Here is a 22655-nt window from a genome sequence, read left to right on the forward strand (position 1 = left end):
GGCCCAGCTTTCCTTTCTTTGATTATTTGGGTCTGCCAAAAAGCTGTGAGTAAAATCTGCAGACAAGCATCATGCTTTATTGAGAGGTACAGGAGTCTAAGTTGTGTGAAGCCACTGCATACAGAAGGAGCAAGTAGAGGAGGGAGTTGGAGGTGCTGGGGGTGGGGGCATAGGGTGGGGGAAGGCTGGGTTCCCAACAGAAGAAGTAACTGGTCACTCAATCTTCTGACTATGGCCAGCAGGGTTAGGTATACTCGAGAGGAGGCCTGCATAAAGGAGGGGCCTGTGCAGTTTGCCCTTTACCTTAGTGAGCGTGGGGAAACTTTTTTCTGCCTAGGGCCTTTTGGATATTTATAACATCACTCATAGAACATAAAAAATTACCAACTTAAAAACTAGCCTGCTATATAGATGCATTGAAGTTTGAGTCCCGTCTGCAAATGCGTTGACAGAGCCAGATCAGGCTGGACATTCCACACACCTGAGCAGGAGAGAAGGTGGAAGGATAGCTTTTTTTTTTTTTTTTTTTTTTTTTAATTTTATTTTATTTGACAGGCAGAGTGGACAGAGAGAAACACAAAGAGAAAGGTCTTCCTTTTTGCCGTTGGTTCACCCTCCAATGGCCGCCACGGCCGACGCACTGCGCTGATCTGAAGGCAGGAGCCAGGTGCTTCTCCTGGTCTCCCATGGCACTTGGGCCATCCTCCACTGCACTCCCGGCCACAGCAGAGAGCTGGCCTGGAAGAGGGGTAACCAGGACAGAATCCAGCGCCCCAACTGGGACTAGAACCCGGTGTGCCGGCGCCGTAAGGCGGAGGATTAACCTATTGAGCCACAGCGCTGGCCTAATGATAGCTTTTTTGTTTGCTTTGTTTTTGTGTGTGGGTGTGGTGTATTTGTTTGTTTGTTTTTGCACAGGGGGGCACTAGACCCATACAGACAGCTTGCAGGAGTCATACCTTTTGTCCTTCCACTGGCAGGCAAATACTGTTATGTAAACTTCATGGTAGGCTGCACACCTTTGAGAGTAGCCAGAGCTGGAACTGGGATTGCAGGTGCAGGCCTTGGGCCTTGGGCTTGGTTTGAGCCTGGGTCTGGGCCTTGACTTGAATTTTGGCTCGGTCTTGGCCTTTGCGGTGTTCTTTAGCCAGGACAGTCTAAGACCCTGGGCAATGTGGGCTCATGTTTGTTGCAGACACCCTTTAGTATCATGGACTTAGCTTCCTTAGGCTTGACCAGGGCCTTGATAGCTTCAGCACATGCAGTGTTAGCCTTGGTGCTGTTGGCCTTCATCTTCTTCAGGCCCTGCTTGTTGTGCTGCTTGGCAAAATGCATTTTCCTTAGGAACTTGGGGTCCAGCCCTTTGAGAGACTTTTGTCTTTGTGATTGGGGTTTCTTGGTGCCATTTCTGTGCCATTTTTGGGACTGATGGTTTGTAGTGTGGTTCTTGGACTTGGCCATGTCTGCACCAAGTGCTGCCAAAGTGCCTGGGGCCAGAAAAAGAAGACAGGAGTGCAGTTTTACATCTCCATAAGCCCCAGTTATGCTAGATTCTAATACTGCCTCCTGGAATTAATGTTCTCTGGAACATAGCTTTGGAGACACCGTTCTAACTTGTCCTTACCTGATAAGTACTGAAGTGTTATAGAGTATGCATGCTTTAATACCCTTATCTTTGAAATAGTTTCATGCTCACAGGTAAACTGCAAAGTGGTACAATAAGATCCTTGCATAACCTTCTCTCAGATTCTGCATATGTTAATATTTCAACCACATTTACATTATCATTCTCTTTCAATTTATTTTTCCAAAAAAATTTGGAGAATAAGCTACAAACCAGATATATCTGAATACTTTAATACAATTATCAGGAAATTCATACAACACAGTTCTTTATAAACCTTGCCCATGTTTCATCAGGTTTTCTACTTGTGTCCTTTTACCACAACAGAAATGCTTGTGTTGGCAAGGGAAACATAGTCCTGGATGTAATTCAGTATCACGTGTTGCATTTAGTTGTCTTGTCTCTTTAGCCTGCTTTAATCGGAAAAAATCTCTTACCTTTTCATGATCTTGAAAAGTGTGAGATCTTTATTTAATGGAATGTCCCTCCATTTGTTTTTTCCTAAAGCTTCCTCTGGATTAGTATCAGGTGGTGCTTTTTGCACCTGAGTGGTAGGTAAGAGTATCACTGTGTGCTCTCAGGAGGGTAGCAGGGGGCTATTGACTTTGATCATTTGATAAAGGTAGTAACTGCCATGCTTTCAACTGTGAAGTTGCTGTTGTCTCCTTTACTTAAATGATAAGTTTCAAAACCAGATAACATTTAAAAAATTAGTACATTTCAGAGGTTTTGTTGAATTCATGGTCAGTGAGGGAATCAAAATGTCACAACCAGCTCAAAGGTAAATTAAATAAAAGGCACATTTACAGATGCCTTTATGATCCTGCAAACACTGGTAAAATCGACAGCTAAAGATAATTTGTATGTCCCTAGGCAGCAGATATTCTGCATTACTACCACTTATCTATGCGTTATAGGGTTGGAAAGCAGTTCAAAGACATTGAAAGAGGAGAAACAGATACCAGTCTGTTGTAGACCAGGTTTAACAGACTGTGTCTCAGATCCAACCTAGCAGATGGTTTTATGCAGCTAACGTGAGCATTACAGACAATGTCTGTAATCATGCTGGTGATAGGGAATTCTAAGCTAAATGTTATCATACAGAAGGATTAGATTCAGTTGGGTTTAGAATTCTGCTGATATGGTATTTGTGAAAATTTGTTTCCTTTTTTATTTTTATTTTTTGTCCAGGCAGAGTGGACAGTGAGAGAGAGAAGAGAGAAAGGTCTTCCTTTGCCGTTGGTTCACCCTACAATGGCCGCCGCGGCTGGCGCACCACGCTGATCCCAAGGCAGGAGCCAGGTGCTTCTCCTGGTCTCCCATGGGGTGCAGGGCCCAAGCACTTGGGCCATCCTCCACTGTACTCCCGGGCCACAGCAGAGAGCTGGCCTGGAAGAGGGGCAACCGGGGTAGAATCCGGCGCCCCGACCGGGACTAGAACCCGGTGTGCCAGCGCTGCAAGGCGGAGGATTAGCCTGTTGAGCCAGGCCGCCGGCCTGTTTCCTATTTTATTAACATTTACCATATAAAATCTTTAATTTTGCCTATTGACTCAACAAAACTATATTGTAGCATAGCAGACCCAGAGGAAAATGCAGAGGCCTAAGGTTCACAGACTGCCCTATATCTCCATTGTGATCAGATTTCAAGCCTCAGTGGCCCAGAGCAGTCTGTACGCCTTTCTCAGCTTTTGACACAGCTTTGCATGTTCTGTCTGGGTCTTCCTGTGTCAGAGCTAGTAGACAGCTATTTCTCATGCCTCTAGAGTAAAGAAAGATTTGTATTAGTGGGAAATAATTATTATTTTATTATTATTCATGATAGAACAATATGTCACAAATGTAAAGATCTGACATGGTATTTGTTTTTCCATTTAAATTTTTGCAGTTGCAGAAAGATTGAACTTACAGAACAAACTTCAGAGTTTTATATTGTCAGATTTCCTATTCTTGACTCTGTTATTTTGGGAAACAGCATGAAGTAGGTTGTTATGGCAGTTTTTTGGCTGGAATTCAGGGTGTTGTCAATTTATTTCTGCTTTAAAGCAGTCATTAGTTATGGTGCCTGCTAAGATAACCTCTCTGAGGGGATGACTACTTGTTTGTATTAAAACTCCTTTCTCTTGTTCATCTTCCTTTTGGATAAAAGCTTTTATTATAGGCTGAGCCTGAAATATTTTTAAGTTTGTGTAAAAAACAAAATTCTTACCTCTTTAATGAAAAAAATACAGGTAAAGTAATATCTGTTTATGAAGGATTTAGAATTCTGAAGTTTAAAAGAGGCATAGGGTCCAGTATTATGGCGCAGTGGGTTAAGCCACCATCTGCAGTGCCAGCAGCCCTTATGGGTGCTGGTTCAAGTCCCAGCTGCTCTACTTCTGATCCACCTCTCTGCTGATGTATTTAGAAAAGCAGCGGAGAATATCCTGAGTGTTTTGGCCCCTGTACCCACATGGGAGACCCAAATGAAGCTCCTGACTCCTGATTTCAGCATGGCCATTGCAGCCATTTGGGGAGTAAACCAGCAGGTAGAAGACCTCTCTTTGTCTCTTTCTCTCTGTAACTCTGCCTTTCAAATACATAAAATAAATCTTTTTTTAAAAATGCATATGGTTTTTCATAGGGTTAGTCCCCATTAAAAGTTTTCTGAAGGGAAAGTATCACTCCATAGTTAATTACCCTTTTACAGGGTATCTCTCTCCTAGTAATCCTTTGTAGAACTCTGTGTTCCACAAGAATCTCTTTCGGAATTCCATGGCAGCACTCTGAAGAACAGGAAGGGAAGTTTTGCTCAGAGGTTTGGGATCCCAGAGACAGAAACCAGCATTTGTAATGATGGAGGAAAGAGTGAGATTGCTCTTACTGCCTGGTAGGCAGTCTCTGAAAATGCATGAATTCAAATTGTGCTCTACAGGTCATTACTGACATGTGACCCCCTTCTTTAAGGAGGTTTCAATCATCTTTTTAGAGAAGAAAGGAGTCAAGTAGCAATTCTAGTACGGTATCATAGGCATCTCTCTACATAATGAAGAACTTTGGAAAATCAGAGCTACAGGGAGAGCAGGGCTTTGGTTTCATGTGACTTAACTCTGAAAGCCATATGAGGTGCTGATCCTGGCTGCATGGGGCACAACCCTGGAAAAACTGCCCCTTCTTTTCAAGGCCAACCTGCCCCTGCTGCAGCGGGAACTGCTACACTGCGCCCGGGCCGCCAAGCAGACCCCGTCCCAGTACCTGGCTCAGCATGAACACCTTCTGCTCAACACCAGCATCGCATCCCCGGCAGACTCCTCGGAGCTGCTCATGGAGGTGCATGGAAACGGGAAGAGACCCAGTCCAGAGAGGTGAGAAGGAAGGACTTTGTTCTTGATTTTCTGGAACCACTGTGACCTTCTTCTTTGTGTGTGAACAGGAATTTGATTTCCATGCTTATAGATAGCTAATCAGTGTTTCAGGCTTTCTAAGGTTTGTTTTGCTTTTTCCCAGTATCAAGTAGTAGAGGGAGTAAGAATATCTCCCAGACATGAGTAACTTTCAAAAACCCTTCAGATGGGTCTGCATACCCATGGTGAGAAATTCTAGAGCATTGTATGGATCCCCTCTGCTTCTGGGAGTATAAGAAAATTCTCTTAACAGTCAACACAGAGGACTCGTGTGACCAAATGGGGGTGGGTTTTTTGTCCACACATCAAGCAAGCAGTCAGTTTGGCAACAGATGCCAGCTGGAACTCCTGCAGTTTGATTTAGTTCTGACGCTGCCTACGTGTAGATTGCATCAGATTCTGGATTGAGACTTCAGTCCCCAAAGCTCTACCTTATCCCCTCCTTGATCTGCCAGTTGCCAACCCTCATAGGTGCTTTTTCCTGTGCTTCAGACCAGCTGGCTATAAAGTAGCACTCCCCCAGCACCCTCTTCAGGCTCCATTCATTTAGAGTGGCTTGCAGTCTTCACTGCACTGTGTTTTCTGGTTTATTCCAAAAGATGTCGCACAGGATACCAGAGTACAGTGCAGCAAGATGTGGGAGAAGGGGCGTGTAGCTCCCATGCCCTCTGTGTGCAGGTTCTTGAGACGCTGTCCTTTCAGGTTTCTGTAGAGGCCCGGTTGAGTGGTTGCTTAGTGATTGCTTAGATTTGTAGTTGGTGGTGATTGGCCTAACCTTCAGCTCATCTTCTGTCCTTAAGGTTGAAGGCAGGTCTGAAAGTGCAGACCTTCATCTTTCTACTCACCCCAACCCTAAAACTACTTTGTTGCTGCCAGCCACCAGCTTGCTCACTTGCATACAAAAATAGGTTTACCACTTTGAAGAGTCCCAGGACATTAGAATTTATGCTGGGAAGACCAAATAGGTATTTCACAAGTGGTTACCACAGCATTCTATGGGTTATTAAGGAAGTTATATTTTCCCAATGGTTGAAAATATATTACAGTTGAAGTGGAATGACTGAAAAATCTCAAGTCACAAGTGGATTAGTGAGCCTTTTTTTATCCTGTGTAAGGAATTGTTTCTTTCCTATAACACCTCCTGGTAAACATGGTCCTTCATAATAAAATGACCCTAGGTAGAAGCTGAAAGCTTCAATGTTAATAATATCTTACTCAGAATATATTTATGAGAATAAAGTTCTGACTAATGAAAATAAAACAAAAAATTCTGAACACAGGAATCCCCTCTGTATGTATGCCTCTCACACTGGAAATGCAGTCGTCTCCTTACTCTTTACTTTGTTTCCTGAAGGTTAGATGTTTCCGCGTGGTTATCTGCAGTTGACATGATTGCCTAGCACCTGAAGACAGTTCAAGCCATGCCACATGTACATGTTTTCTTCCAGTCTTTGTGTAGCAGAATATGGAACATAAAGTAGTGCTCGGGGGATGCTTGAGTGAACACTTGTTGTCAGGCTCAGATGTGCACTTCTGGTTCAACAGGAGGGAAGAGAACAACTTTGAAAGAGATCCAATTCCTCCTGAGCCTCCTGCCAAAAGAGTGTGTACCATCAGTCCTGCTCCCCGGCACAGTCCTGCCCTCTCTGTGCCGCTTATGAATGCTGGGGGCCAGTTCCATCCAACTCCTCCTCCTCTGCAGCACTACACCTTAGAGGATATTGCAACTTCACACCTGTACCGAGAACCCACGAAGATGCTGGAGCATCGAGAAGTTCGTGAACGGCACCACAGTCTTAGTAAGTGACGTTCGCAGCATGGCAATGCTTTAAATTCAGGCTGAATGCTTGGATTTCCTTCCTGTCTCATGATGAAATTAAATAATAGCATCATTGCTTTTTCCCCGTTGATAAGATCAAACAATATTGCATGTAGAAATAAATGTTAGATGAGATGGAAACTGAACAAATTTGGCAGTTGTTATGGTACAGCAGGTGAAGCTGTCATTTGGAACACCCATATCAGAACACATGGGATCAAATCCCACCTCTGTCTCTCCTTCTGCTTCCTAACCAGCTTCCTGTCAATGCACCTGGGAGGTAGGCAGCAAATGTTTGGATTCTAGTACTGAGTTGCTGCCACCCACAGGAAAGACCCCTATGGGATCCTTGCTCCTGGCTTTAGCCTGGCCCAAAGTGGCTGTTTGGGGCATTTGAGGGGTTGAACCAACGAATGGAAGATCTTTCTGCCCCTCTGCCTTTTAAATGACTGAATGACTGTTTTGTTTATTTTAATATATATACTTAAAAAAAAAACCCACAAATTTTAGAAATTATGAAAGCTTCAAAAAGTTCATGGAGAGGCAGGCACTTGACTTAAACCAGGTAAGATATATTTGTCTTGTATCAGAGTGCCTAAGACCCTAAGAGGCAGTGGTAATGGTTCACGTAGTTGTGGCCCTGCCACTGAAGTGGGAGTCTTGGACTGGCTCCTGGTTTTAACCCTGGTGTGAACCAGTTCAAGGATCTCTCTGTCTCACTATCTCTCAAACAAAAATTTAAAGATTTATTTATTTGAAAGGCAAGTTACAGAGAGAGGGGTCTTCCATTTGCCGATTAACTCCCCAGATGGCCACAATGGCCAGTGCTGGGCCAGGCCAAAGCCAGGAGCCAGACTATCTAGACTTGAATTCCCAGCTTTCCTGTTTCACTGATTATATGACAAACTATTAAATGCCACAAAAGCAGCTTCTTCTTCTGTGTCAAACTTATTACTATGTAAGCTTCTTGGAGAGGACTTGTAATACTTAGATTAGGGACTGGTATTTAGTAGGAAATAATAAATAATTGTGGGTTGTCTCACAATTGTTTTGAGGCCTAAAGCAGAGAAATATATATTATTTAAAAATGTATATATATGATTTATATATGTATCGAGCAGAGGCAGAGGGAGAGGTGTCTTCCATCTGCTGGTTCACTCTCCAGATGGCTACAACTACCAATCCGAAGCCAGGAGCCAGAAGCTTCTTCCTTGTCTCCCATGCGGGTGTAGGGGCCCAAGGCTTTGGGCCATCTTCCACTGCTTTCTCAAGCCATAGCAGAGCGCTGGATTGGAAGTGGAGCAGCCGGGTTTTGAACCGGCAGCCATATGGGATGCATCTGTCAGTGGCCCCTGCCACCCATATGGGAGACCCAAATGGAGTTCCTGGCTCCAACCTGGCCCAGTCCTGGTTTTTGCAGCCATTTGGTGAGTGATCCAGCAGATGGAAGGTCAGTCCCTCATACTCACTCATTCACCTGCCTTTCAAATAAATAAATAAATCATTAAAAAAATAAAACATTGGTAATACTCAGCTGTGCAAGTAGTTGTGCCAGTACATACCCACACTCTAGTTTTGATTACGGAGCATTGGCCTTGCCCCACATCCTTGCCAACACATTACTGTCTGATACTCTAATTGTCTGCTGTGTGTTAGAGGTGAAGTACTACCTCAGTGAAGTTTTTGATTTGCATTGCCCATCTTTTCCTGTGTCTGTGGACCCTCCATCTTTTCTTGCATGGAATATGTTTTTTTTTAGGCTGCTTGTCTTTCACAGTTGACTTGATATTCTTTTTTGATTTTTTGTTAAGAATTTTTTAAAAATATATTTGACAGAGTTACAGACAGTGAAAGGGAGAGGTCCTCCTTCTGTTGATTTACTCCCCAAGTGGCCGCTGCGGCCGATGCTGCGCCAGTCCGAAGCCAGGAGCCAGGTGCTTCTCCTGGTTGGTCTCTCCTGCAGGTGCAGGGGCCCAAGCACTTGGGCCATCCTCCACTGCCTTCCCGGGCCACAGCAGAGAGCTGGACTTGAAGAGGTGCAACTGGGACTAGAACTGGCACCCATATGGGATGCCAGCACCACGGGCAGTGGATTAACCTGGTGCGCCGCAGCGCCGGCCCTAGCAGTTCAGTTATATTCTTCCTGCTATCTTTAATCTCTTGATTTCTGATAGGTCTAAATGGAGGCTATCAAGATGAGTTGGTGGATCACCGCCTGACAGAAAGGGAATGGGCTGATGAATGGAAGCACCTTGACCACGTAAGAACCTCACAGCTTCTGATTTCCCTCTTTATTACTTCTAACAGTAAGTAGAGCATGTAAGCTTGAAATGAGGCATCTTTTGCTTATAATAGAAACTGAAGTATCTACCATTCCCTCAGCCTCAGAGCCTCAGAGGCACTCCCAACTTTTACTTTGGTGGCATGATCACTTCATGTCATCAACCAAGGAAAGTCATGAATTGTGATGGTTAGAAACAAAGGTTTGTGAGTTTATGTCTGAACTTTGCCTCTTCCTGTCTTTGTGAGGTGGGCAAATTTCTTCACCTCTTTCAGCATGAATATGGAAATATGCACATAGCAGCCTTTCTTTCCTGAGTGATAATTGTTCCTACTCTATATTTTTTGATTGTGTTATTACAAAATTTGCAGCTTTATCAGATGATGTAGAGATATTTAGACAGACTTACAATGGCTTTATATGACTGTTTTATAGAGATTATGTTGTTGCTGCAACCTTGAATCTAGAAAGCATTATCTTGAGATCTTAAGAAATGAATAATTAAATTATGTGTATGTTTAAGTATATGTGTTTTAAAAGAAACTGTAAGGGCAGCCTTTCATTGTAAATTTGTGTCCCTAAGCCTGTAAAATTCTTGAACCTGCATCCTTAGTTTGTTTTCCCTATACTTGATATTTAGTGTTCATTGTTTGAATTTCCTTACCCACTATCTGCCTGACTTGCCCTGTTCAGGCACTGAATTGCATTATGGAAATGGTAGAGAAAACAAGGCGCTCCATGGCGGTTCTGCGGCGCTGTCAGGAATCTGACCGTGAAGAGCTCAACTACTGGAAAAGACGGTACAATGAAAACACAGAGATGAGGAAAACGGGCACAGAATTGGTCTCCAGGCAGCACAGCCCTGGGAGCACAGATTCTCTCAACAATGGTAAGAGGGTGGTCTTGAACGAGGCACACATCAAACATCAGCCTTTGTATTCAACCTGATAACAGCAAGGAGGGGTCTTTGTATTTTAATTACAAGGAAGATGGTGCTAGATTATGGAGTTTTAGAAGGCCCTTATGTGAGGAATGTACCCAGTACATCACTTATCCTTCACAGTATCCCTAAAAGTGGTCACCTCCTCTTTTTCCCATCTGGGAAAATAACACATTTCTACCACTTGCTGGTGGCATGATACAATAGGTTTTGCTGTACCAAGCTGATCATCCCAGCTCTCCTTCTCCCAGCCTGTAGCAGCAGAGACATGAGCAGCTACTCTCTCAAACCAGGATACTTCTATGAAGCCACAATAATTCTCACAGAAATGGCTCACATTTACCCAGCAACAATACCCTATCCCGAGGCACAACTGAGTGACAGGTCATCTACTGTCAGACTCTCCCCTACCCATCCACTTAAAGTTCCCAAATATTTACCAGGCAGACTTAGCATGTTCCATAGAAGATGGCTGCTAGAAAGACTGCGAGAAAAAAACTAAGCAAAGCCAGAGTTAATGTAGTGTGTTCAGACACTGGTAGTCAACTGTTGGTATGCACTACATTAACAGCGCATTAACTCACACACAGCTAGAGCTCTTGAGCCAACTACAGGTTGTTAGAGCTGCATGGTTCGTTTCATAAACACTTCCTAAGCAGACAAAGCGGATCTTCAGGTGTCCCTCACCATCTGAGCCTTGTAGACATTTCCTGTAACTACCTAGAATCTAAAGGTCACCGTTGCTGGCGAGTGCCTGTATGTAGGTGAAGACGGCAGAACCTGAATGGGCTGCAGACATGAGCCCTTCTCCAGTCCAGATCGTGGACTTGCTGGTGTCTAATTTGAACCTTTGTGTGCCCACGCTCCATTTTTCTCCCCTTCTGCTTAAAGCTTTAGCTTCTGTAATTCGATTGGGAAAGTCCAAGTTTATGCCTGTGTCCTATCATAATTATTATTAGTTTCTCCCTCTCAAAAATGAAGACAACAAAGATGATAAATTATATTGTCATTCTCAGTTTAGCTAGAAAAGCTAAACTGAACCTTCTGTGAGGCTTCTGAGGGTGCAAAATAAAACACTATTTATTGGTATTTTTATATATATTATAAATTTATGTATATACACATTTATCTTATGTTCATTGCTCTTATGGTACATGTTTGTTATAGGGTATAGGAATAGCATGATTTGTATCCAACATGCTATTCAGAATGTGAACCCAGATATGAGGAGCTGTTACCAGGATGTACTTATATCCATGGATTTCAAATTCTTTTGAATTAAACTTATCATTTAATTCCATTTCCACAAACTGTTTGCAGCACCCCTATATTGATTTTTAAATATTTATTTATTTATTTGAGAGGCAGAATTGCAGACAGAGAGGGAGACACGAGAGGTCTTACATCCCCCAGTTTACTCCCTATATGGCCACAACAGCCAGAGCTGGGCCTCCCCAAAACCAGAATCCAAGAGTTTCTTCCGGGTCTCCCACATGGGTGCAGGGCCCAAGCACTTGGGCCATCCTCCACTGCTCTCGAGGGGCATTAGCAGGGAGCTTGATTGGAAGTGGTGCATGTAGGAAACAAGCTGGCAACAGTGTGGGATGCTGACACCACAGCCAGAGACTTAACCTGCCACGCCATGTGGCCAGCCCACATTTTGGTATTTAAGGATACATAAAGAAGTTAAAACTATAAGGAAAAGCAAGAATACCACAGAAGTCAGGAGATTGGTTCCCCCTGGTTTGGCAAGTACAACATTAGAGAGCTCTAGCTGCAGGTCTGGATTGCCAGTCTGGACAGCATCATTTATTTCTTTTTTCATTTTTATTAATTTGAAAGGCAAAGAATAAGAAAGAGATCTCCCATCTGCTAGTTCACTTCCCAAATGTCTGCAACAGCCATGGCTAGGTCAGACCAAAACAGGGAGCCAAAGCCAAAAAGAGAATTCAATCAGATCACCTTAGTGGATGGCAAGGACCCAACCATGTGAGCCACTGTCACCTGCTACTTCCCAGGGTGCACATTAACAGGTAGGAAGCTAGATTCAGCAGCAGAGCCAGGATGCAAACCCAAGCACTCTGATATGAAATGTGGACATCCCATGCAGTGTTTTCTTTTTTTTTTAAAGATTTGTTTATTTATTTGAAAGGTAGTGTTACAGAGAGAGAGGTCTTCCATTCCCTGGTTCACTCCCCAAATTGCTTCAACAGCCAGTGCTGGGCCAAGCTAAAGCCAGGAGCCAGGAGCTTCTTCCAGGTCTCCCACATGGGCGCAGGGGCCCAACACCTAAACCATCCCCATCCCAGCAACAGAGGATGGGTCAAGTGCCTGTGCCCCCTCATCCACGTGGGACACCCAGAAGGGGCTCCTGGATTCAGCCCAGCCCAGCCCCAGTTATTGTAGCAATCTGGGGAGTGAACCAGTGGATGGAAGGCCTCTCTGTCTGTCTCTGCCTCTCTTTAACTCTTCCTTTCAAATAAATAAAATTAATTAATGTTAAAAAAGAAGAAGAAATGGAGCAGCCAGGATTCAAACCAGCAACCATAAGGGATGCCATCATTGCAGATGGTGGCTTAACCTGTTGCACCACAACACTGACTCACAATAAGAAAATTAGAAGTCACCCAGCTCATGGGCAAGCACTCACGTAGATTGTTGTCATAATTGCAAAAAGTAGAGCAGTAGTGGACTGAATTAGTCTACTGAGTAAACTACCCAGCAAAAGAAACAGACTTCATCAGTTAGCATCATTGAAAGTTAGAAGACAGGGTTGTTTTTAAAAGATTTATTTATTTCTGGTCCGGCGCTGTGGCACACGGTAGGCTAAGCCTCCACTTACGGCGCTGGAGTTCCATGTGGGCACCAGTGCATGTCCTGGCTGCTGCTATTCTGGTCCAGCTCTCTGCTGTTTCCTGGGAAGGCAGTAGAAGATGACCCAAGTGCTTGGGCCGCTGTGCCCTTGTGGGAAACCTGGCAGGAGTTCATGGCTCCTGGCTTCTGATCGGCTCAACTCCAGCTATTGCAGCCATCTCAGAAGCGATCCAGTGGATGGAAGACCTTTCTCCCTCTCTCTCTCAGTGGCTCTGCCTCTCTGCAGTGGCTGGGACTCAGCCAGACCATAGCCAGAAGCCAGGAGCTTCACTGAGGTTTCCAGTGTGGGTGTCAAAGGTCCAAGCACTTTAGCCATCTTTGCTGCTTTTTTTGTTCTTTTTTAAGATTTTTTTTAATTAATTTATTTGACAGGTACAATTACAGACAGAGAGAGAGAGAGAGAGAAAGGTCTTCCCTTCCGTTAGTTCACTCCCCATATGGCCGCCACGGCTGGCGCTGTGCCAATCCGAAGCTAGGAGCCAGGTGCGGTATAGGGGCCCAAGCACTTGGACCATCCTTCACTGCCCTTCCAGGCCACATCTGCTGCTTTTTTAAAAACTTTATTAATTTACTTGAAAAACAAAGTTACAGAGAGATTCTGCTGGTTTACTTCCAAAATGGTTGCAATGGCTGGGTCAAGCCGAAGCGAGGGCCAGGATCTTTCCTCCAATCTCCTGCATGGATGCAGGGGCTTAAGCACTTGGGCCATCTTCCACAGCTTTCCCAGGTGCATTAGCAAGGAGCTGGATCAGAGGTGGAGCAGCTGGGACTTGAACTGGCACCCTCATGGCATGCTGGCACCACAGACGTCTTAACCCACTATGCCATAGTGCTAGCCCTTACCAGATCAATTTTTTAGAACATGCAAGAAACAAGAAGCAAATCCTGAGATAGTGGGAGAAAGCCCCAAGCAACAGTGCAGAGGTGGCCTAGAAAGCATCCAGGGCACACTGGAATGGCCCAGAGCTTGCAGATTTTAGTAAATATTTACACAACAAGAGAAGGAGAATTTGAGATTGGATTAAAAATAACTACATAAGAAGCTTAGCACATGAATAGACAAGGCAGTCATTCTAAGAAACACAAATTTGTTTAGAAAGATAAAAGTATTTATAAACTGAAAACTACATGTATGGCTCAGCTGTGTTCAGCATTCACAATGGAGGGTTATAAATGCTGACTCTACAGCCCCATTAGGGCGTGGAGGGAAGCAGTTAGGAATGTCTGTGTGAGAGGGCTGGGGGTGCACAATGCAAGTCAGCAGGTGATGCTTCTAACTGAAAAATGAAGAAGTAGCTACAGAAAGAATTAAGTGGAAAGTATTGTTTCCGGGTTAAGGAAATGGATGGGCGTTACCACTTTTATAACAAATATATGTAACTCTTGGATTCTAAACTGGTCATACTATTTTGATTAGCTTGGGAATTAACTTTTACCTTTTTTTTTTTTTTTTAACATTTTTTATTGATTTGAGAGACAGAAACAGAGATCTCCCATTCACCGGTTTACTCTCCACATGCCTATAATAGTCAGGGTTGTTCCAGGCTAAAGCCAGGGGCCACTCCAGGTCTCCCACATGGATGGCAAGGACCCAGATATTTGAGTCATCACTTGCTGATTCCCAGGGTGTACATTAGCAGTAAGCTGGAATTGGAAGCCGAGCCAAGACTCAAACTCTGATGCTGTAATATGGGATACAGGCTTCTGACTTTGGCTTGGACCAGCCCCAGCTTTTGTGAGCATTTGAAGAAAGAACTAGTGGTTAGAAGATTTCTGTCTCTCGGCCGCAGCGGCCATTGGAGGGTAAACCAACGGCAAAAGGAAGACCTTTCTCTCTCTCTCTCTCTATCCACTCTGCCTGTCCAAAAAAAAAAAAAAAAAAAAAAAAAGATTTCTGTGTCTCTGCCTTTCAAATGAATAAATAATCAAAAAGTGTATCTTCATATGCTGAAAGATTTTTTAATTCTAGGGCTGGCACTGTGTTATGATGAGGTAAGCCACCGTTTGTGACACTGCATCCCATCTCAGCACGCTGGTTCCAGTCCCAGCTGCTCTGCTTCCCATCCAGCTCATTGCTAATGCCTAGTGCAGGCAGCAGGAGGTGGCCCAGGTGCCTGGTCCCCTGCCACTTGTGTAGGACACCTTGATTGAGTTCCAGGCTCTTGACTTTGGCCTAGACTATGCCTAGCCCTAGGTGTTGCGGCCTTTTGGGGAGTAAACCAACAGATGGAAGACTCTGTCTCTCCCCTCCAGCCCCTTTTACTCTCTCCATCCTACTGTACCTCCTTCCCTTCTCCCCCAGTTCCCCACTCCCTGTTACTCTTTCAAATAAATAAGTAAATGTTTTATTTCATAATTTTAAGACTCTAATATTCTGTCTTATTTCTACTGTGATTTCCTTAAATTGTTCCTGTTGTTGCTAAGGTTTTGTGGTGTTTTTTGTTTTTTTCTTTTTGCTTTTTTTTTGTTTTGTTTTGTTTTGGCTTCTTCTATTTTGTTTTTCAGTGAGTAATATAGACTTAATAATGCTTATTCAGATGTCTTGCATTTTTCATTAGGATATATTGTTAGCCATACAGTGAATGGTTATGTGTACATAAATATCTGTGAGCTTAGATTTGGGGGAGTGCCTTAATAACATATACATGTTTCAGGGGACAAAATTATGTCTGGGTAAGGTAAAAGTAGGAAGCGAAGACCACTTAACCTTACTGCTTCCAAATATTAGTGCTTGATGCATGCATTTTAGCCTTTATGAGAGTGTTTTGTCACACTAAGTGAACGTTCACGCTGGAGTCTTTTAGTGGTGAGTGAGATTGTTGCAGAAGGAGCAGGCATTTGATGATGAAGTTAAGACACGAGTTGGGTGCCTGTCCCACACTGGAGTGCCTGGGATTGAGTCCTGGTTCTGCTTCTGACTCCAGCTTCCTGTGCATGCATACCTAGGCAGCAGCAGATGATGGCTCAAGTACTTGGGTCCCTGCCACCCGCGTGGAAGATGTGGATTGATTCTGGGCTCCTGGCTTCAACCCACCCCTGCCCCAGTTGTTGCAGGCATTTGGGGAGTGAACCAGTGGATGGAAGATATCTCTCTTTGTGTCTCTCTCCCTTTCAAATAAAAAATAAATTTACACAATTGCCATGTCAGTTAAAAATGGATTTTTAAAAATTGTTGTACAGGGGGCTTGTGTTGTGGTACAGTGTGATAAGCCACAGCCTGTGATACCGGCATCCCTTATGGGTGCCCATTCAAGTCCCAGCTGCTCCCCTTTCAGTCCAGCTCCCTGCTAATATACCTGAGAAAGCAGTGGGGGATAGCCGAGTCCTTGGGTTCCTGCACTCATGCAGGAGACCTGGAAGAAGCTCCTGGCTCCTGGCTTTGGCCTGGCCCAGCCCTGGCTATTGCTGCCATTTGGGGAATGAACCAACAGGTGAAAGACCTCGGTCTTTGCTTCTCTTTGTAACTCTGCTTTCAAATAAATAATCTTTTTTAAAAGTATATATGGCATAAAAATAAAACTGATCTTAGGCGGCATCTGACAGTGTGCTCTTTCTCTCTCCTGCAGATTCTCAGCGGGAATTCAGCAGTAGGCCAGGAACAGGCTACGTACCTGTAGAGTTTTGGAAAAAAACTGGTATGTGTCTGCTCGCGGATGGGGAGCACTCACTCGTGCACGATTGGAGAGCACAGATTGGGAGAGGGGTGGTGGCCACATCTTTGTCTCATAACTTGCTCCTGACAGCTCCAGGCTCCTGCGGCTCCTCCTGTGGCTTGCCCCAGGACACCTGTCCTGTTGCTGGACAGGCCAGGAGCTTGCAGGAGGCGACCAGCTCCTCTTTGCCTGTTTGATCTGTGCTGTTTTGGGGCCATTAGCTGGATTCACCTCTGCCTGAGCTCCTTACTTAGGACCTGTGCACACTGTGCTCACACTCCTGCTGCCGCTGCTGAGGTGCAGCTCTCACACCCCTTGGTTCTTCCTTTCACTGCCACTCTCTCTGGCTTAGCCGTGACCGCTCTTGGTGGATGTACTGACTTCAGGAATAGAGGAGAGCGGTGACCGACTATTCTGGCAGGATAGGAAATGGAGGGAACAAAAAAAAACCTCACATCACTCTTACTCTGCAAATACCAGCTTCCTTTCTTCCTATCTCACATTTATTCAGCTTTGAGCAAATTATGCTCTGAGAAATACAAATATTTCTTCATTGGGAGTTTAGCATTACCACTTATGTCACAAGTACACACAGATTCTTGAAGCTGTTCCTTATTTTCCTGCCTTCCAATGCTTCCTGTCAAAAGCAGATGTCCAGGCGTAAGCACAGATTGTTACAGCAGCAAAGATAGTGTTTGTAGTGCAATCTAAGGGCAAGGGCGAGCAGCCTGGGAAGAAGCCCAGTGTGCATAAGGGCTTAAGTAACTTTACAAGGTTACACCAAAACAACAGATTATTTCACCATTTAAAACAATTTGGGAAACTACCTTCAACCTAGAAGAATCTTTGCTGCTGGACACAGGGAAATATATATTACATTGACAATAAGTAGAATAGGATTATGTGGAATGAAGGATAATTATGAGGTGGAATGAAAGATCAGTGTATAAGGTGTCCTTAAGACTTGTGGCTTTGATACTTGAAAGGTACTTCTGGTTACCTGTGGTTAAGAAGCCAGCTTTGGTGTTGGGTCAGCTGGAGTTGAGTCCTTGCTTTGCTACGGTGCCATCTGTGACCTTAGGTGATGTCCAGTAAGATAGTTTCTAAACTGATTCTTACTGCTCCATGCTTAAACTGAGAGGATAGAGATTACCTGAGAGCATGGTTATTGGCTTGCTCACAGGCACTTAACACCTTCCTGACAGCCACAGAGAGGCCCGTGGAAGATGGTTCTCGTGGGCTGCAGTGAGTCTGTGTGGTCACTGGGTGTCAGGAAGCCTGGAATCCTTAGCCTCTGGAGCAGTGAGATGGGAAGTGCTGACTCAGGGTCCTGGAACCTGGCTGAAACCTCCTCTGAGCCCAGCTCACATAAAGAGCTGAGCTGTTGGGGAGTTCCTGTGGCTTCTGGGCTGGCCAGTCCTGTGGGTTCATGTGAGAGGCCATGCATGTCCTCATTGGGCTGAGGCTCACTCAGCTGCATAGAGCATGCTATGTGGAGTCTCCCCTCCAGGGAGACCAAGCGAGGTGGTAGCCATGGATGGGCAGGAGTGATCGGGAGCTAGCTGGGGGAATTGTGACCACAGGGATTAGAAATCTGGCTCTCTGCTAGCTGCCTACATTGTGTCTTCAGCTCCTAATTCTCCACTGACTTTAGTCTCAGGTTGCTTCCTGCCCATGGTCACAGGTACCTGCATGACCTGGAGGTATCGCTGCCTTCTGCCGTGTGTCCCTGCCATCTATTGTGTCCTCGTGTCACCTAGTTCCATGCATGGTTCTGTTCTTCTCTAGCACTCCACAGCCAGACCCATCGGTGCTACCCGCCTCCTCCTGGTTTACCCCCTTCTTGGTGCCACCTGCTCCTGCTGAGTTCAGAGTCCTGGCATGCAGGGCTTTCCAGACCTCTGCACACCATCGCTTCATACATGTTTTCCTGATCCCTCCCCGGCCCCTCCATAGGGGACCACTTTTCTCCTTGGCACTCTCGTCTCAGGGGTTGGAGTTTAGGTGGTGGCACCTAAAGCACTGTCACAGGTGCACAGATGATGTCCAATCGCCTGTACATCTCCAGCCAGCACAGTGCCCACCCTGCTGCACTCCACAGATGGTTGAGTGAATGAACACGTGATCCTGTGTGTTTCTAGGAAACAGGCATCCTTTTTCAGCTCTGACCCTTCTCAGAAAATCTGTGGGTTGGGAGGGAAAGGAGTTCTCGGCCAGTTGATTTTACTGTCACTTTCTTCTAGAAGAAGCTGTGAATAAAGTGAAGATTCAGGCCATGTCAGAAGTACAAAAGGCTGTCGCCGAGGCTGAGCAAAAAGCCTTTGAAGTGATTGCCACGGAGAGAGCACGAATGGAGCAAACGATAGCCGATGTCAAGCGGCAGGCTGCAGAGGATGCATTCCTGGTCATCAATGAGCAGGAAGAGTCCACGGAGGTCAGCGCTCTGGGGGGCCGGGGCTGGGGCTGGGGCCGTTGCGGGTGCTTCGCCCATGACTTTCCTCTCGTGCGCTGGACAGTGAGACAAGCAGTTCACTCCTGAATTAGCGGCTGCTTTTTGTCCTGTCGCTCTGGGACTGTGCACACTGTCACTATGTAAGACTCATTATTGTTATGTGTACTTGTGTGTGTGTATGTATACACATTATATTATATATATGCTCCTTATATTGGTTTGTTTTCAAATCTCACCCTAAAGACTGTGACTGCCTGAGAATGGTGGGCAGCACTGAGGGGGTTACCATGTGCCAGACAGCCAGCTCAGTGTGTGTTTTCCTGTTGTCACTGTGCTGTGGGGTGGGTACATCCTGCTGACTGACTGATAGGGAGCAGCGCCGTGCGGGGGGACTTTACCTGACGTGCAGCTTCAGCGCTGATGCTAGCCTAGAGGAGGAAGAGCGTGCTGGGTCCGGTGGCACCTGCCACAGGATACTTGGGTGGGCACAAGTGGCAGGGCAGGGAGACCTGGCCTAGGACTTGCTGTTGTCTCAGTGCAGCAGACTCGTCTACCACAGTGGGCACAGACATGATGAGACGTGCATGCAAAACATTGTAGTAGTCATGTAGAACTGAAGGACATTTTCAATTTTAGTTATTTTTTCAGTTTTTAAAAACAAGAAATTAGCCAGTTTTTATAAACAGATACATTCCATCTACTGTTGGGAGAGCAGCTCTCTTTGGGACATTCTCTTGAAATTAAAGAACTTACTTTTTTTTTTTTGAACAACAGAAATTGTATTTTCTCAATGTTCAAATGGTCCATTTTCAAAAAAAGAAAGGGTTACACAGAGAAGGAAAGGCAGGGGGCGGGTCCTCCATCTGCTGGTTCACTGCCCAGTTGGCTATAACAACTGGAGCTGCACTGATCTAAAACCAAGAGCCAGGAGCTTCTTCCGGTCTCCTGTGAGGGTGCAGGGGCCCAAGGACCTGGGCCATCTTCTACTGCTTTCCTGGGCCATAGCAAAGAGCTGAATCAGAAGTGGAGCAGCCAGGACACAAACCGACACCCATAAGATCCATTTTAAAATAGCAGTTCCATGCGTGGCACCGTGAGGGTGCCTTTGCCTATGGCAGTGTGAGAATGCACGTGGCCTTCAGAAGTGGCACAGTTCTCAACTATATCACACCAGCCAGGACACAACCCCCCAACTGCTTTATCTTTAGGGTTGTGTTTTTTTGTTTGTTTTTTTGATAGGCAGATTTAGACAGTGAGAGAGACAGAGAGAAAGGTATTTCTTCTATTGGATCACCCCCAAAATGGCTGATACTGCTGGCGTGCTACACTGATCTGAAGCCAGGTGCCTCCTCCTGGTCTCCCATGCGGGTGCAGGGCCCAAGCACTTGGGCCATCCTCCACTACACTCCCGGGTCATGGCAGAGAGCTGGACTGGAAGAGGAGCAACCAGGACAGAATTTGGCGCCCAAACCAGGACTGGAACCCGCGGTGCCAGCGCCGGCCAGGTTGTTTCTGAGCCATGATGTTTGCTCGGATCTGTGTTTGTCTTCAAGCTGCTCTCCAAAGAAGGAGTGTAGCCCTTTGCTTGGAGCATGAGTTCCGGACCTGGGCTGCATAGGGCTAAATCCCAGCTCCATTTATAGGACTGTGCTTTTAGGGAAATACAAGTTTAAATTATGCAGGAAGTGGCCTGAGGTGAGGTGAGGTACACACCTGTCCCAGCAGACTTGCTAGACTGCTTTGGGTGAGAGTGTGCTGGACCAGCATGGCTGACTCCCTCCACAGCATCCACAAGGTGTTCCTGGGAGCTCCACAGAGCTGAGAGGCCCTGTGTTAATGGGAAGGAGCCTAGCACTGGCGTTAGGAACCTGAAGGTCTTCCAGTTTCCCCTCAGTCCCTGTACAATGGGTATAACAGCCCCTATCCTGTTGCCCTGATAGGTCGTGGGGGAGATGAGGTGAACTCATGGTTGTGAAAGTGCTTTTACGCTGCAGTGCACTGTTGTCAACCACTTACATGCTGTCGCAGGGCCCAGTGACACAGAGCAGCCGCTTCTCTGAAGGAAGGAATGGCTCCATCCAAAGGGGTGGAGGGAAAACGTGAGAGAACCCCTTAACTTGGTCACATAGGACTTTCTGTCCACAGCTTGGTTTTCCTGGCAAATACAACGGCCCAGCAATTGACAGTGACATATGGGGAGGTTTACAAAAAGGTCAGAGACCTGGGCTGGGTCACAGTGAGTTTGACCCTGGGCCACACTTGGAAGAACGTTGGCATAAACAGATGACCCCTGCTGGCCACGGGAAACTTTGCAGTTACCTTTCTGACTTCTCTGGCCAGGAGCTCTGTTAACTTGGCCACGTCTGATGTTCCAGCTGCGGAGACGCTGCTTTGGAGGGTGGCAGCAGTGATGAACACTTATCTTGGCCAGAAAACCCACGGAAGTCAGGGAGAAGCCAAAGACAGCAAGCAGAGGCCTTCTTGTCGCCATGGTTGTGCTGGTGCTGGTGCACTGGTCGTGCCCTGCGGGAGGCTGTTCATTTGTTTGAGTGTATTTCCTAAGTCATAAAATAAGCTCCTGCTCATGGTTTAATGCCCAGACCCATTTCTGGGATGCCACACAGCCTGGAGAGGAGAGGGGCTCCATGGTGCTGGTGGCAGCCCTGTGTGGACAGCAGCTAAGTTCCTCCCACCAGCCCCGCCCACAGCCTTGTTTACAGCCAGCCTGGCAGAATCCAGAGCATGAAATTGTCAGCAATGCGGTTTGCTTGCGGACTGTTCCTGGAACCCGAGTCACTTCTGTTTCCTTTTTGGTCCTCCGATGTTGGTTGGTCAATTTGTGCGTTTCCTGAAATGCCTGTTGCGTTGGGAATCTTGTCTCATGCTCTTGAGAAGTAAGGGTGGGCACTGAGTTTAGGGGTGTCCAGAGGTCGGGGGCCCAGACTTTGCAGAGCTGCTAAGCAAAGCTTTCAGCAAGTCCAACCCTGACTCTGTTTCCCTTCTGAATAGCCCACGAGGTGGCGAGGTGGCCCCAGTGTTGTCTTTAGCCCTGCGTTTTACAGAGGAACCCAGCACTCTGGCTCCCCTCAGCCGGACTGCAGCCTGCCTCCCAGCTGTGTCTGCCCCTGGAGAGTCCATGTGGGGTGGGAAGGGAGAACGAGGGGCAGCCGCAGCTGGGGGCTGGTTTCTTTTGCCAGCTTTACGGGGTCAGTGCTCAAGGCGCTCTTCTTCCCAGTGGGTCCTGGAGAGCTGGGGTGCAGAAACTCAGGGCTTGCACACTGATGGGAGGGGAGCCCAATGGAGCTGTCGCGGGGGTGGGGAGGACTGCATGCATGAGCACATGTCTTCTGTGCTGCCTGGGGCATGGGGCAGCTGTCTAGCTAGGGCCTTGCCCCTTTCCACTGCTGGTGTCAGGGCTGCTCCTTGCAACTCACACCAATCCTCCCCTGGCTCGTGTCTTCCACGGTATTAATTAGTGCATCCTCCACAGTACCCTCTAGTAGCACTTACTCCCCTCTAGGAAAGTACAAGAATCCGTTTAAAGGACGGCGCCGCTGCTCACTTGGCTAATCCTCTGCCTGCAGCGCCGCTACCCCAGGTTCTAGTCCCGGTTGGGGCGCCGGATTCTGT

At 46.2% G+C, this 22655-nt stretch overlaps 1 protein-coding gene across 4 annotated transcripts in view; it reads left to right on the forward strand.

The window, feature by feature from the left end:
• Positions 1 to 22655, forward strand: part of CBFA2T2 (CBFA2/RUNX1 partner transcriptional co-repressor 2) — a 117441-nt gene that overhangs the window by 89925 nt on the left and 4861 nt on the right. For 3 of the 4 annotated variants that reach the window (XM_062204036.1, XM_062204039.1, XM_062204038.1), the window contains exons 5-10: positions 4786 to 4967; positions 6552 to 6805; positions 9000 to 9085; positions 9800 to 9995; positions 16487 to 16555; positions 18817 to 19007. In XM_062204036.1, coding sequence (XP_062060020.1) covers positions 4786 to 4967; positions 6552 to 6805; positions 9000 to 9085; positions 9800 to 9995; positions 16487 to 16555; positions 18817 to 19007 — 978 coding nt within the window. The remainder of the gene's footprint in view (positions 1 to 4785; positions 4968 to 6551; positions 6806 to 8999; positions 9086 to 9799; positions 9996 to 16486; positions 16556 to 18816; positions 19008 to 22655) is intronic. The other variant, XM_062204037.1, reaches the window with a different exon arrangement.

This window comes from Lepus europaeus, chromosome 10, assembly GCF_033115175.1.
Source record: "Lepus europaeus isolate LE1 chromosome 10, mLepTim1.pri, whole genome shotgun sequence".
In the NCBI taxonomy this organism is placed as follows: Eukaryota; Metazoa; Chordata; class Mammalia; order Lagomorpha; family Leporidae; genus Lepus; species Lepus europaeus.